Here is a 13,236-nt window from a genome sequence, read left to right on the forward strand (position 1 = left end):
TTTTTGGAAAAAGAAAAGCGGCTTAATGTAGAAAGTTGCCAATACTTTTATTGTTTTTCGAAGTTATGTCCGTTCCTACGTACACATCGTCGCATCTGATGGAACCACTGAGAAAAGCAGTGGGCCCATTCTTCCTTAGGGGTCTCTTCTATAGCATTTTCGTACGCTTTTACCGCATAACTCAAATTTTATGTTAAGTTTTCTCGCGTTAGGTTCATTTTCATGTGTAACAAGAGATTTAGATTTGCTGCCAACTCACAAAAAACAAATGAATGCAATATACAAAATTAGGTTACCAAAGAGTTCTAAAATTGAAATTCAAAAAGTTATTATTAGCAATGTTTCTAACTGGCCAGTTCTAAACATTTTCAGTGTTACCACCGTATCGCTAGTTTATTAGAAGTAGCCTGCCTAGCACTAGTCCCAGGCCCTTTTATCAACTAGATAATCGTTAACTTTATAGTAACCCTTTTTATTACATTTCTTAAATTTATTAAAATGCAGAGATAAAAAAGCCTTTGGGATTTTATTGAAGAAAAGTATCCCTTTTCCCAAAATATAACTACTAACTTTTGATAGTATGCGGAAATTGCAGCCTGCGTTTGTTCCGAGTATTAACATTATGCGTATGTTCTATTCTAGTAAACTTATCACTATTTTTGTATGTAACATAATATTTTCATAAATAGCCTATATCTATGTTTGTAAGAATATTGTAAATGTCTTTAATTAGTCTGCTTGTGTATTAGTATTGTTATATAATTTCTTATAGTTTTCAATTCAGTTCAATTTCAATTCGTTCATACCTTTATTTGACAGAAGTCCTATAACTAAACAAAGTCACAGCCACCGACTATATATATACTAGTCGGCTACATTTAAAGCTCACAGAAACGTTATTAATTTGACAATATTGTGCCTCCGGCATTATTAACTTTTAGAAATGGTTCAAATATCTAATTCGCTTTGTAGTCAGGATTCAATTGAAAACGTCAAATTAATACCACTCGTTGCTAGCTATTTCCTAAAATATGCAATCAAATTATAGCCTATACATTTCTAGGAAATTTAGTCGTCCCTTATGTAACATTAAAATTATTTATTTTACATAGAATTTCTTTTATTCCTTATTGTCTTCTATTTTACCGAAGTTCTCTAATATCGGTTGAGTCAGGGTGATAACTGAGTCTCGTCGATGATATAGTCTGAAATTTTTTATGATAAGTCCAATCCATCACATTTAACATCCGAGGTATTCTCCAGATTTGGCTCCCAGCGACTTTTTCCTGTTCACAGACCTCAAGAAAATGCAAGCTGGACAGACATTTTGCGCTAATGAGGAGGTCATCGTTAAAACTGTAATCTTTTTGAGACTTAAGACAAATAGAAACATTTTACGATTATAATTATAATTTAAAAAAAATATTACCATAATTGATTACGTCAACTACCTGAATAAAGTCAAACGTATATATACTATATAAGCTTCTGTATATGTTATACAATAATCTATGTTGTGGTCATATCTGAATAGTCTTGCGCTAAACCTGCATTTTTTATGTAATAACATTTATCATAATGACATATATAGGGAAGTATTCGTTATATATTTCATATGCGATTTCTGTATTCTATTGAATGTCATATAAGACTTAAGAAATTTAATATGATATCAATATACCATTTGAGACCTTTAGCCGGTGTTACGTTCTTGTATAAATTGCTAATAATTTTAATTTTATACTAATTTACCTAAATTGTCATACATTTTAGATAAAAGAGATTGTTATATATACCGTAGTATAGTAATATGTATGATGTGGTAAACTTGAATAAATAAATAGTATATTTAAGCATGTAAGTCATGAATTCAGCAATAATTCAAGTAGGAGCAAAATTAAGCAATAACGTTCGGTTGGGACACGGTAATAGCCTAACAGTGGTTTCATTAAATCGTTGCAATATATCGTAGAAAGGCATTTTACGTATTTTCAAAAAACTACTCGCAAACTGCTGGTGACAAAAAACAAACGCATCGAATGGCGTCTGAGATTTATTCTAAAATTTATGTTACGACCTGGATTTCTATCCGCACGATAAATTAACAGTTTCTACTAGAAAATGAAGATATTGCACCAAATGTTTCAATTCAGCTTTTTCAGTATAATAGATATTATTTTCGTTATACAACTCATAATAGCTTTTGGTACAGAAATTTAAGCAAATGAGATTCTAAAAAATGATATTACACGTAACATAACGTAAACTCAATATCAAGTTTTGATCTTTGGATCAAATTACTTCTTTTTCATAGTATATAGTCATTACGAATATATATTATGTTTGATGCATATAACAACACTCACCGTATTCCATCTTTTTTAATTAGGTACACACGCTATACAATCGAGATAAGCGAGAATGCTGATCTATATAATTAACGTTTACTAATGCGACTAGATTTCCCTTAACAATCTTACAAACACTTGATTTCCCCGCGGCTGCTCTTTAATGAGTATAATTTCTTTCAAGATTTATTATTTCATTAAATTATTATGTGGCTCATAAATAAACAACTCTAGTAAAGATTAGTATATATTTATAATTATAAACACAATTTACAGAAACCGTACTTAATTTAACTAATACTTATTTATAACATTTGCAAAAAATATACTTAATAAAGGTTTCTGGTGTATCCCTTTAAAAATTAAACTTAAGAAAAACTCATGTGTAGATTCGTAGCATGCAAACAATAATATTGTCAAAACAAGAATGAGCTAGGATAAAAACCATACACATCATAGACAAGAAACAATACTTTTATGTACAATTGTTGTGATTATTTATAACAATTCACTTACCAATATGGAAAGTGAAAAATCCGCTTGATTCTGTATAAATATCATTTAAATATTCCATTACCTTATCATTTAATAATTTAGGAGCCTCTATAGCCCATAAGTAGTCTAAATGATTGAAATTTGGATCTGGTATTTTATATATCTTTGTCGTTGGCGGCAACTTCTCATACAAGGATTTAACATCTTTCTCACTCGATAGTAAATCATTTTCGGCCCATACCAATATGACGGGCAGTGTTATTTTACTTAGGTCGTATTCAAGTGGGGTATCAGAATCGTAAACTCTTTGGTTGTTCGATCCATAGTCAAACTGTTGAAATTTTCCACCCGCCATAACCTCTTGCGCAAAATGAACGGCCGTTTTCCAAGACGTACCAGTACCCAAGTTGTTCATAAATACAGGTAATAACGTCTTATTAAACTGTTTCTCGTTGTAACCACAGATATAAAAAATCACATTTTTACATGCTAAAGATTCCATATTCTCCGCGTCGCAGGAACTTGATATTCTTCTTAGTGCCGATTTCTTCGGTAAAAACTCATGCGAACCATATAACATTTCCATATAAGCTACGTTACTCGCAATGGGCGCTAGTGATTTGATAGGGGATTTGATATCAGACAAAAATACGACCGGAGCTAGTGCAAAGGCCGCCTTTAATATGGAGTTATATTCCGGTCTCAATGTCAGCATCGCGAATATAATGGTTGTGCCCATGGAATGTCCAATGTATGTTACTTCTGCATCTCCCTTCATAGTAGTAATATAATCTATGATCGAAGGAATATCGTACAGAGCAATATCATGCCAGGAAAAATTCCAGTATGATTTAGAACTAGTTTTAAGACAGGCGTGTTCTCTCGAGTATTTGTTTCCCCGCACATTGGACATCCAGACATCATAACCAGCATCAGCTAGAACGTACGCGAGCCCTTTTTCTGGTCCATTAAGAATCCAATCTGCTGAACTAGCAAACAAGCCATGCTGTAATAGTATTGTTTTCTTTGACACGTTTTTGTTTCCTTTAGGATGCGGTATCCTATGTATGTTCAGTATGTACCCTTGAGATACGACAGTGTGTGTCTCACAAATGTAACCATTGCGTACAATTGTAGCTGGAACTGACGATATTAAGTCTGGCTGTTCCATACGAGCTCCCGGCTCTTCTGTAGGTAGATAGGACCATGAATCCGCAGCTTTTCTGCCACTTTCCTTAACACTTTCGACGTAACTGTTGATGTCCATGCTTATTTTACGTTGTTGATTTTCAACAAAGTTGCTAACTGTATCCGTCACTTTTACCGCTTCCATATAACCAGAGTTGAGAGCCTTCTCGACTCGGTACTTTTGTTTTTCGAAAAAAGCCTTCATGTCTTCAGAAGTTTGTTCGAAATATTGTTTTATGTCTTTGTCACCAGTCCAGTCGTTAGCATGGTTAAAATTAAATGAGGTGATTATAAGAAAACTGTGTAAATACTCTCGTACGTGCATGTTACGAAATTATCGCGGACTCAGTACAAAATTGCCTTGAATATATGAATATGTTATTACCCATTGACCTGGGGTCATGACGTCACCCTGATAGTATTCGGCTAGTCTGAACAATTTGAATGATTAGTGTGTCTATTGATATTGTAATATTTACATGAAATAATTATATTTATTCTGTTTTAGAGAAACTAACAATGGGTTGACGTTCCGCGACCACGGATATTAACACAAATAACCAAACAACTATGCATTTTACTAGAGTAAATAAATAATAAATGTATTTGATTTGTTTTTACTTATGGTTATTGTTGCAGAAAAAATTGATAGAAATACTTGTTTTTATTTTTTTCATCTATACATATATTAATATTGTATTCGGTAAGAAAATCTACGTGTAACTCCGGCCTAAGCGTTCAATCCATGTTATCGGGGTTAAATTATTTTTGTTTATTGAATGAGACGGACTAGATAAACATATCCGGTTTTATTAAAAACAAATAAAAATAATAATTATATTTTAATTTCTATTTAATAGTATTTATTTCCAACACACAAATATACAGTATTTACATTGGTATTGGTACTAAAGGTAAAGTAAATTCAAAGTTAAGAGTGTAATCTACGTACGACTCTCACATGTCAAAAGTGTATTAGATTTTGATTTGAATCTTATCCTAAGACATGCCGGTTACCTCACGGTTCTTCCCTTAATACGAGCAAGTGTTAGAAGTACACATAAACCCCCTAGCACAGTCGGGGATTGAACTCGCGACCACAGCTTGACTTAACAAACAATAAAACTGCATTATGGTATGAGTGTTAAGAAATTTATTTTGTTTATTTTACAGTATTTCGTTGTCACAAATGAGTGAGTGAGACTGCCACGTATCCACATAGTTATTGTAGACATCTCAGGTGAATTTGTGTGACCTAAGATATTATTGATCCGGGTCATTACTATACTTGGACATACTAATAACTACAATATACAGATAGCCTACGGCTGTATCTACTCGTGTAAAGTCACGAACCTTGTGGGTTTTAGACTAAACATTTTCTTCGGCTTATGAGTGATCTATAAGCCCGAGAAAGCCTCATAATAATTTTAAGATAATCCTTATTATACATGAATAAATAATATTTTAAAAATTAAGTATCTTTTATTATGTTGTGCCCGATATAACGTGTTTTTAAACAGACATTTACGAAATTACAGTTTATAAAAAAGACACACACAGACGCTTTATAGTAAGACTATTATTGAGAGTGGCTTAGTATATCGCATTTGCCTAGGGTAGGGTTGATGACACTAATGTATCGTGTTCATATTTAAATTTAGCCAAAAGAAATACTATTTTTTTAAACAGTTAAGCTTAGTTTAAACGTACATTATTAGCACGCGAAGTTACCACATTTCACAGTCAATAACTTAGTTCAAATTTGCGTAGGCAAGTCAAAAGGTCGAATCTAGGTAATCGTACAAAAACTTGTTGTAAATAAATGTCTAAATATTATATATTCAATAACTTACTGAAGAAACTATTGTACAATTACTATTCATTGTATTCCTATACGTAAAATTTTAACAAAATAGATATTATAAAATCTAAGAATTATTTATAACTTTTCAATTATTTACAACGGTAACCTGCTTTCGGAGAATATGGTGCTCTGTTAAATGGGGATCTCAATTCCAATATCGAAGGCTTTCGCACCACGAAGTTCCAAGTTTGCAATATTAGCGTAACGGATATTGTAACTACGTCGAAATTGGTTTTCAATACTACGTGTATTATTCGAATGACGAGATTCCTATGAATGACTGTATTATTCTATATAATTGATACAAATGCTAAACTTCATACAAATAGAATTAGCCCCGTGTGATTCTTGATTATGATGATATGCCAAACCACATAATGAAACTTTTATTAAAAAAATTCTTTGCTTAACAATAAGCAAAAATTACTAGAATTTTTATTTTTTGCATCATTTATGTTTACCAAAAAATATATTTAAGAAAACATAGCTTGTAACATGTACTGTATATATAGTATTACCTAATAAATTTTATTAAGTTAATAAATGATAGATTTGTGTACATAACTTTCGTGTTCCCTTACATAGTTATTTATATATAGGCTTTAACAGCTTTGTAGTGCATCTCCTTATGTTAAACGTTATTGATAACAAAATGAAAGTATGAAGGTATTTATTTCGAATTAGTTTCTAAAAGAAATAAGTAAAACCTTATATTATGTTCGTGTATACATTCAGAATACCTGGTTACAATAAGCCCTCCAAATAACTTATACTTATAAAGAATTTATAAATTCCCATATTCTGGCAGCGAGCCAATTGGCCGAAGTGCGGACCTGAATCCTTAGTTAAGACATGTCACATAGAAACTAATTAATACGACACGTTAAATGCTCTGTGCAGAAATAGCTATTTTGTTAACGAATTTTAAATAAAATAAACTTGAGAAAGAAATTAATTAAAGGTCTCATTTTGATATTTTGTTATAATATATTTTGTTTGTAAAACACATTTACTCTTCGCTGGTTCAAATAGAAGTTCTGAGAAGAAATGAGTTCTTATATATAACGATTTCCTCTATAGACATTGCTTAGTTAGGTAAAGACAACACTATGTGTCTGATTTTTTTATGGGACAGGAGGCAAACGAGCAGACTATCACATTAAATAGTGATAACCGCCGCCCATGAACACCTGTAACATCGGGGGCCAGCGGGTTTGTTGCCCACATTTCATAGAATGGTACCCCCAAGTAGTATCGGTTTGGAAAAAACTTCCACTGGCAGCTGGTTCCACAAAGAGGTGCTGCTCGGCAGAAAGTGCCATAAAGCGCTGTGTTGTGAAACACCGGGGTCGAGGTGGAAATGATGGAATTCTGTCTCGGTGATACGGCTTATTAATATTAGCATTATAAATGATATTTATCATTATTACTAATTTCCCAGTTAAAACACATATTAAAAATAAATTTAAAGGAAAAAGCATGGAAGTAGATATAAATAGAATTTTCTTATATACTATTGTGAATGTAAATCAGACCGTTGTTTACTCGAAAGTTAATTTCCTTATTATGGATATTCTACTCTCGTAGTTCTGAAGTTTGACTCCGATCTCAGTGAACGTGATTTAATTACCAGCGTAGAATAATTCGTATTGAAGCCTTGAATATTTTACTAAGTCAATAACGTGGTGCTACAATATGGGTTTAAGCGTCAGATCGCTTCTACACCAGGAAGTAAGGGAAAAGCCTGGATTTGAACGCTCGTCCTCAGAGTTGATGGTCTCTAGCTGTAACTGCTAAGACACTTAACATTATAATAAATATTTTCTTATTATCACCGTATAACACCACACAGATTGTTAGCCTATGAGTAGTGAGGTTTCTTATAAGTCCCTTAAAGTTAAATATTAATTGGAGTGAAAGTGAAAGTGAAAGATACAGAATGTAGGCTGTGTATGAAATCATTACCGAAACATACATTCAAATTGTGGCTTATGAAAAATGTTTAAAGAATTACGATTGTTGTACTGTAAAATAAGGATAACCACGCCCAGTTTCTCTGTGTGGCACTTGACACACAATTCTCTCATTAAGTAAAATAAGAAACAAAAAAACTGTGTATAGTTAAAAGAGAAATTGCATTAGCCCACGCACTAGGATCCTGTGCCGTGGGTAGCTACATAACTGTAAATTGAGTGGATAAAAACCTAATTAATTCTATTAAAATATCAATTGACTAGAGTTAGCACTTAAACGTATTTTAAGTTTATAAAACTCAATTAATTGAATATGAACACCTTAAGGATCTCTTAAATGGTTTAAACATTGCTGGGTTTAGTTCCAGTTCCGAGTTAAATCGTAAGTTTTTTTATTTCTACATTACTACTACTACATTTCTACTACTCTAAGTTAACAGTTATAAGTTACCGGTAACTAGGTTTTTACCAAAAATTTTCTTTCCCTTTACGTATAATACTTTAGGGTCTGTTAGGTTCAATAGAAAACTGAGTCATTTAGCTTTATACAATTTGTCAGGAAGAGACAATAGAGAATTTTAGCTAACAGAGTGCACAAAAAAAATATTTATAAATAAAGGACAGAATTTATAACTCGGTTAGAAAATCAAAGGTTATTATACAGCACATATAAAATTTTGCTGAGGCCGTACTTTTTCTAAGATCGTAAGGAAATACGTGACTGCGGTTATATCGCTCGAATCAGGTAACTTCAGCCGGCTCACAGGGCTTACTTTACCGTTAAAGATATTAAATCTTCGTGAGTAGGTAAGTTGGTTAAGCTAAAAGAAAACAAGTACATTTTTACAATATTTATGTGTTGAATGGGTAGCAATGTTCCTTTTATATACTTCGTTGATTTTTAAATATAGCGTTTATACTTATTTACGTAATAAAATTGATTATTGTAACGAAATAAAATATTAATATATATAATTTACTTACTAATAAATAAATTTCATAATTGACTAAAACCTTATCTAAAGTTCATATGTAACAGTATAGTTTTATAATTTTAGTATTGTCCACATGTCCTTAGATGAAAATATCGAAGAATCTTTGGTGCTGTTTGCAACGACGGTGTTTGGCGTAATCGCCACAATGAAGGACTTTATAACATCCTTGACAACACCAACATCGTCCTGTGCACCGGATGGCGGAAGATAGAACCCCAATAGTTGGACGTAAGTAGCACGAAATAGATTGCGATGGCTAACTATACTTGAGGCTAAAGGCTCACAAGGGGCTGTATAACCATAGATGATGATGAAGACGAAAATATGTACGGAGATAATGTTATAAGGCTCTCTTGAATGTTCGAATCTGCGACATGTGTGTACCAAAATTTTTGAAAAGCTATGCGGCCGAAGGAAATGACATTCTTATGTTCGTAATTCTTATATTAATTGAAATGAGATCAACTGAGAAAGTTCAGTGTCAAACATACGGCCGAATTAACCATATATTTGATGCCAAACTATTTGTCGCGTTATGAAGGGTTAAAAAAGTTCTTATAGTCAATTTAATGTTTAAAGAACATTATTTCTCATTACAAAAAATGTAATTTATTTACATGAGAAACTATATACATAATATACGAGCGAGATACACGTCGCCATTAGTCCTAATTTTAGTTTACTATGTTCACTCTGACATGTATCTTTAAAGCCCTTTTGAATTTGTTAAACGTGCTAATAAAGCGAATATTAGACGGTAATTGATTATATAACTGCACACCAAAGATACATACACTTACAGCGAACATATGAAGTACAAAAACATAATGCTTGTCCATCAATGACAACTGACAATAAAAATAAACGACAGTAAACTAGATTAAACTACGCATGTCAAAAGATATCTTGTTTTGAAAGAGTTGGAGCTTATTCAGATATATCTTTTAATAAATTAAAAACATTTCGTTGCACAAGATATAGAAACCTACCTCATATAACTGCATTTAATGAAATATTAAATAATGTTGAATGTTTAAAGAACTTTATTTCTCATTACAAAAATTATATTTTATTTACATGAGAAACATTATGTATATACCAGCGAGATACACGTGCCAATTTCAGTCTAATAGATTCACTCTGATATGTATTTTTAATGCCCTTTTTAATATAAATAAATGGAGTGATGAATCTTTTCTCATCCAATGTATAGCTGTGCAAAGGAAAATTAATTTTACCTTATAGTATCGTAAATCGAAGTAAGAGGATTACCGCGAAAAGCTTTCTAGAAAAGTTCATCGGGAAATAAATATGAAGGTACCGTTATATACTTTTGATGTTACCGTGTGATACCTACGTGTGTAGTTTATGATGACATATTTTGAAATCTGATTAGGTACTAAAATAATTAGATAAAATAATATTTTACAGAATTTATGTGCATTATATAGCAAGACACTGTTTTTATTTTTAATTTAAATTTATTCTAATTATTGTTGTATAAACATAACATATACAGCGTACAGTGGACGTAAAGCGCACATAGCAGCGTTAAGTACTACGGTATTCTACTGTGGGGTGATGCTGCAGAGGTTCAATCCATTTTTGTGCTGCAAAGGCGGGATGTTCGAGGTATTTGTTGTATTTCTGGTCAATATATTCTCGAAGCCCTGTTGTATGTACAAAAATTATAAACGATTTTACAACTAATGGTGGCTTTCACCATTATAATACCCGAAATAGAACTAATCTAAGCGTTGACCAACCAGGCTACAGAAGATAAACCACACCTTGTATATACAAATTGTATTCGTTTTTACAACAATTTCCCAAGCGAAATTAGCGAATTTTCAAGGAATAAATTCAAAACGTTAACATTAAAACGTAAATTAGTAAAAGCTTTTTATAAATTTAACTATTTGATTATTTAAATGATCCTAATCCTTGGGATTGATTATTTCCAATTAAAAAATTTGTATCACGTATGATTCATTTCACTTGGCGATAAAAAGTGGCGGAGAGTTTCTTGCCTGTTCTTTTGGCCCACTGTACGCCATTGACTTGCTAACTGGTAGTAAATGTAAATTTAGAATCTATTCTACATCTTTTCTGTTGACGTTCATAAGTGTACTTGGTTATCTATATGAATAAAGTTATTTTAAATTTGAGTTAGGAAATCACGTGTATATCATTTAAACCACGTTTAAAGCTTTTTTTATTTCGTAATCTACAGTTAACAAATAATGTAGAACATAACACCATCATTTTATAGATATAGCTAAAATATTTATTTATTTAACAAGAATCATACATTATCCTTACAGACTATGCCAATACGATAGTGTCGAGAAAAATTAAAACAAAATATAATAAAGCATATAATATTAAACACAATATACACAATATCGCTACTATGAATTCACTCTGCGAACATATAAATATGTCGATATTGTCGGAGACAGCATTCAGTAGCCGTAATGTCTTGCATAACGGGCATCTGTGCAACAGACTGGTTCTTGCCCTTGGTATCGCAAATAGCATAGATCTTCGCCATCCCACATATCCCATAGGTACTAAAAACCCAGTTCTTGGAGTACACTTGGGTTGCACACTACACCCATCAAGACTTTCAGTACGTAGAAGCAAACTGCGTACAGTTTGCTTCTACGTACTGAACTGTCTGTCCCATCTCGTTTCCAATTTATTGTACCCCACCATCGAAAGATCACCTCCAAGACAAATAATGCTGGGTACATTAAAGGATAGTCGGGATAGATGCCATGCAGTCAGTTATAGAGGTATCGTGTAAATTTATTCCGTATGAGCTCCACATAAGACATTGTTTAGCTTCATGCGGAGCCAAAAAGACGTATAGATAGAAGTATGTAGTATACTCTAACATACTTCTAACCAGAGTGTTGTACAAGCTTGAGATGGCTTTAATATTAGTGAACGTTGTTGCCCTTCGAAGCACAAATCCCATTCTTGCGTATGCTTTCTTGCAAATGTCCATTACATGATCTCGGAAATTCAGTTGGGCATTCACTCGCACTCCTAGGTCTCTTACTGACTTTTCTGCTTCAGTATCTACCCTGACACGTTGTAATCATGATGACGAGAAAAAGATTTAATTTATTAGAATTGTTACATCACGTTTCTGTTGTAGCCACTATATCGACGTTCAGTTCTTCAATATCCCTTATAACTTTATTTACCTTGATTCGCAAGCCTCTAGGATTTTGATAATGAAGAGAGAAGTTATACAGTTTCGTCTGTTATATTTTTTGGCTTCAGAAACCAAAACCATTGACTGCACTCGGTGTTCAAAGGTCATACTTCCGGTGTATATAACTTTTCATACACCGATTCCGATGTATGCAAAGAATTATTATACTGAGAGAACACAAAAAACGCGTGACTACTGAATGGATGACGTAAAGATGGAATACATAATATATGTTGATGTGCTCATGATAGTCACGATTTAAAACAGATCCACCATGAAACAAGTTCTTTTAATTAAATACTGAGTTGCGTTGTTAGATAGATACTCATTCCTCAGTAATTGGCTACAATTTAAGATGTTAATGAAGTAGCCTTGGGCACCAAGATTTCCATTCCCAAAAGATTGCAGGTCGTTTCCCTCGACACGTACTCAACATCCTCGTTGCATAAGTATCGCAATACAGCGAGAAAATGCTGCCAGCATTAAAGGTACATTGTCACAGAATCCAAACTTTTAAAATTTATTTTAACTTTCTATTTATCAATTTTCAATTCTTATTACTATGTAGGTTAATTAAAATCGTAAAACTATATATTTGTATATTGACAATAAATGGCTAGTAATATTAATAAAATATATATTATTTGTAATTGAATCTACTTGTAAATTGCGAATCAGCATTCACCGCAGTTACGTATGTGACATACTATTTTAATGAAAGCCTCACACGTAGCCAGGTGGCAGAGGCTAGTTATAATGAGCTGACGTGATCTTCATACACTAATGTGAATCACGGATATAATAGTTTTCACGTAAACAAAAAGCAAATTTATGATTGATAAGTAGAAAAGGTATCTTATCCGTATATTAAATCGATAAACGAGGATAAATACTTAGTGTATCAACAAACTAATTAGCATATTTTTACATACACTTTTGTTGTGTAATAGGAGGAAATGTGCCGAAGGCTCACCTGATGTTAAGTGTTACCGCCGCCCATAAACACTCACATTGCCAGAAGGCTCGCAAGAGCGTTGCTGACCTTTAAAGAATCGTGGTACGCTCTTTTGGTTCGGAATACTTCAGTGGGCACCTGGTTCCACATAGCGGTGATGCGAGCAAAAACTGCCTTAAGAAACGCTCA

At 32.7% G+C, this 13,236-nt stretch overlaps 1 protein-coding gene across 1 annotated transcript; it reads right to left on the reverse strand.

The window, feature by feature from the left end:
* Window positions 1–2,643: 2,643 nt before the first annotated feature.
* Window positions 2,644–4,400, reverse strand: LOC123712458 (lipase 3-like). The gene has a single exon (XM_045665558.1). The coding sequence runs from the start codon at window positions 4,354–4,356 to the stop codon at window positions 2,857–2,859; it is 1,500 nt and encodes a 499-aa protein (XP_045521514.1). The 5' UTR covers window positions 4,357–4,400; the 3' UTR covers window positions 2,644–2,856.
* Window positions 4,401–13,236: the final 8,836 nt, after the last annotated feature.

This window comes from Pieris brassicae, chromosome 7 (genome assembly GCF_905147105.1).
Source record: "Pieris brassicae chromosome 7, ilPieBrab1.1, whole genome shotgun sequence".
In the NCBI taxonomy this organism is placed as follows: Eukaryota; Metazoa; Arthropoda; class Insecta; order Lepidoptera; family Pieridae; genus Pieris; species Pieris brassicae.

Excerpts from the sequence above, each read along its gene's own strand:
- LOC123712458 (XM_045665558.1), bottom strand. The coding sequence starts at position 4,356 with ATGCACGTACGAGAGTATTTACACAGTTTTCTTATAATCACCTCATTT.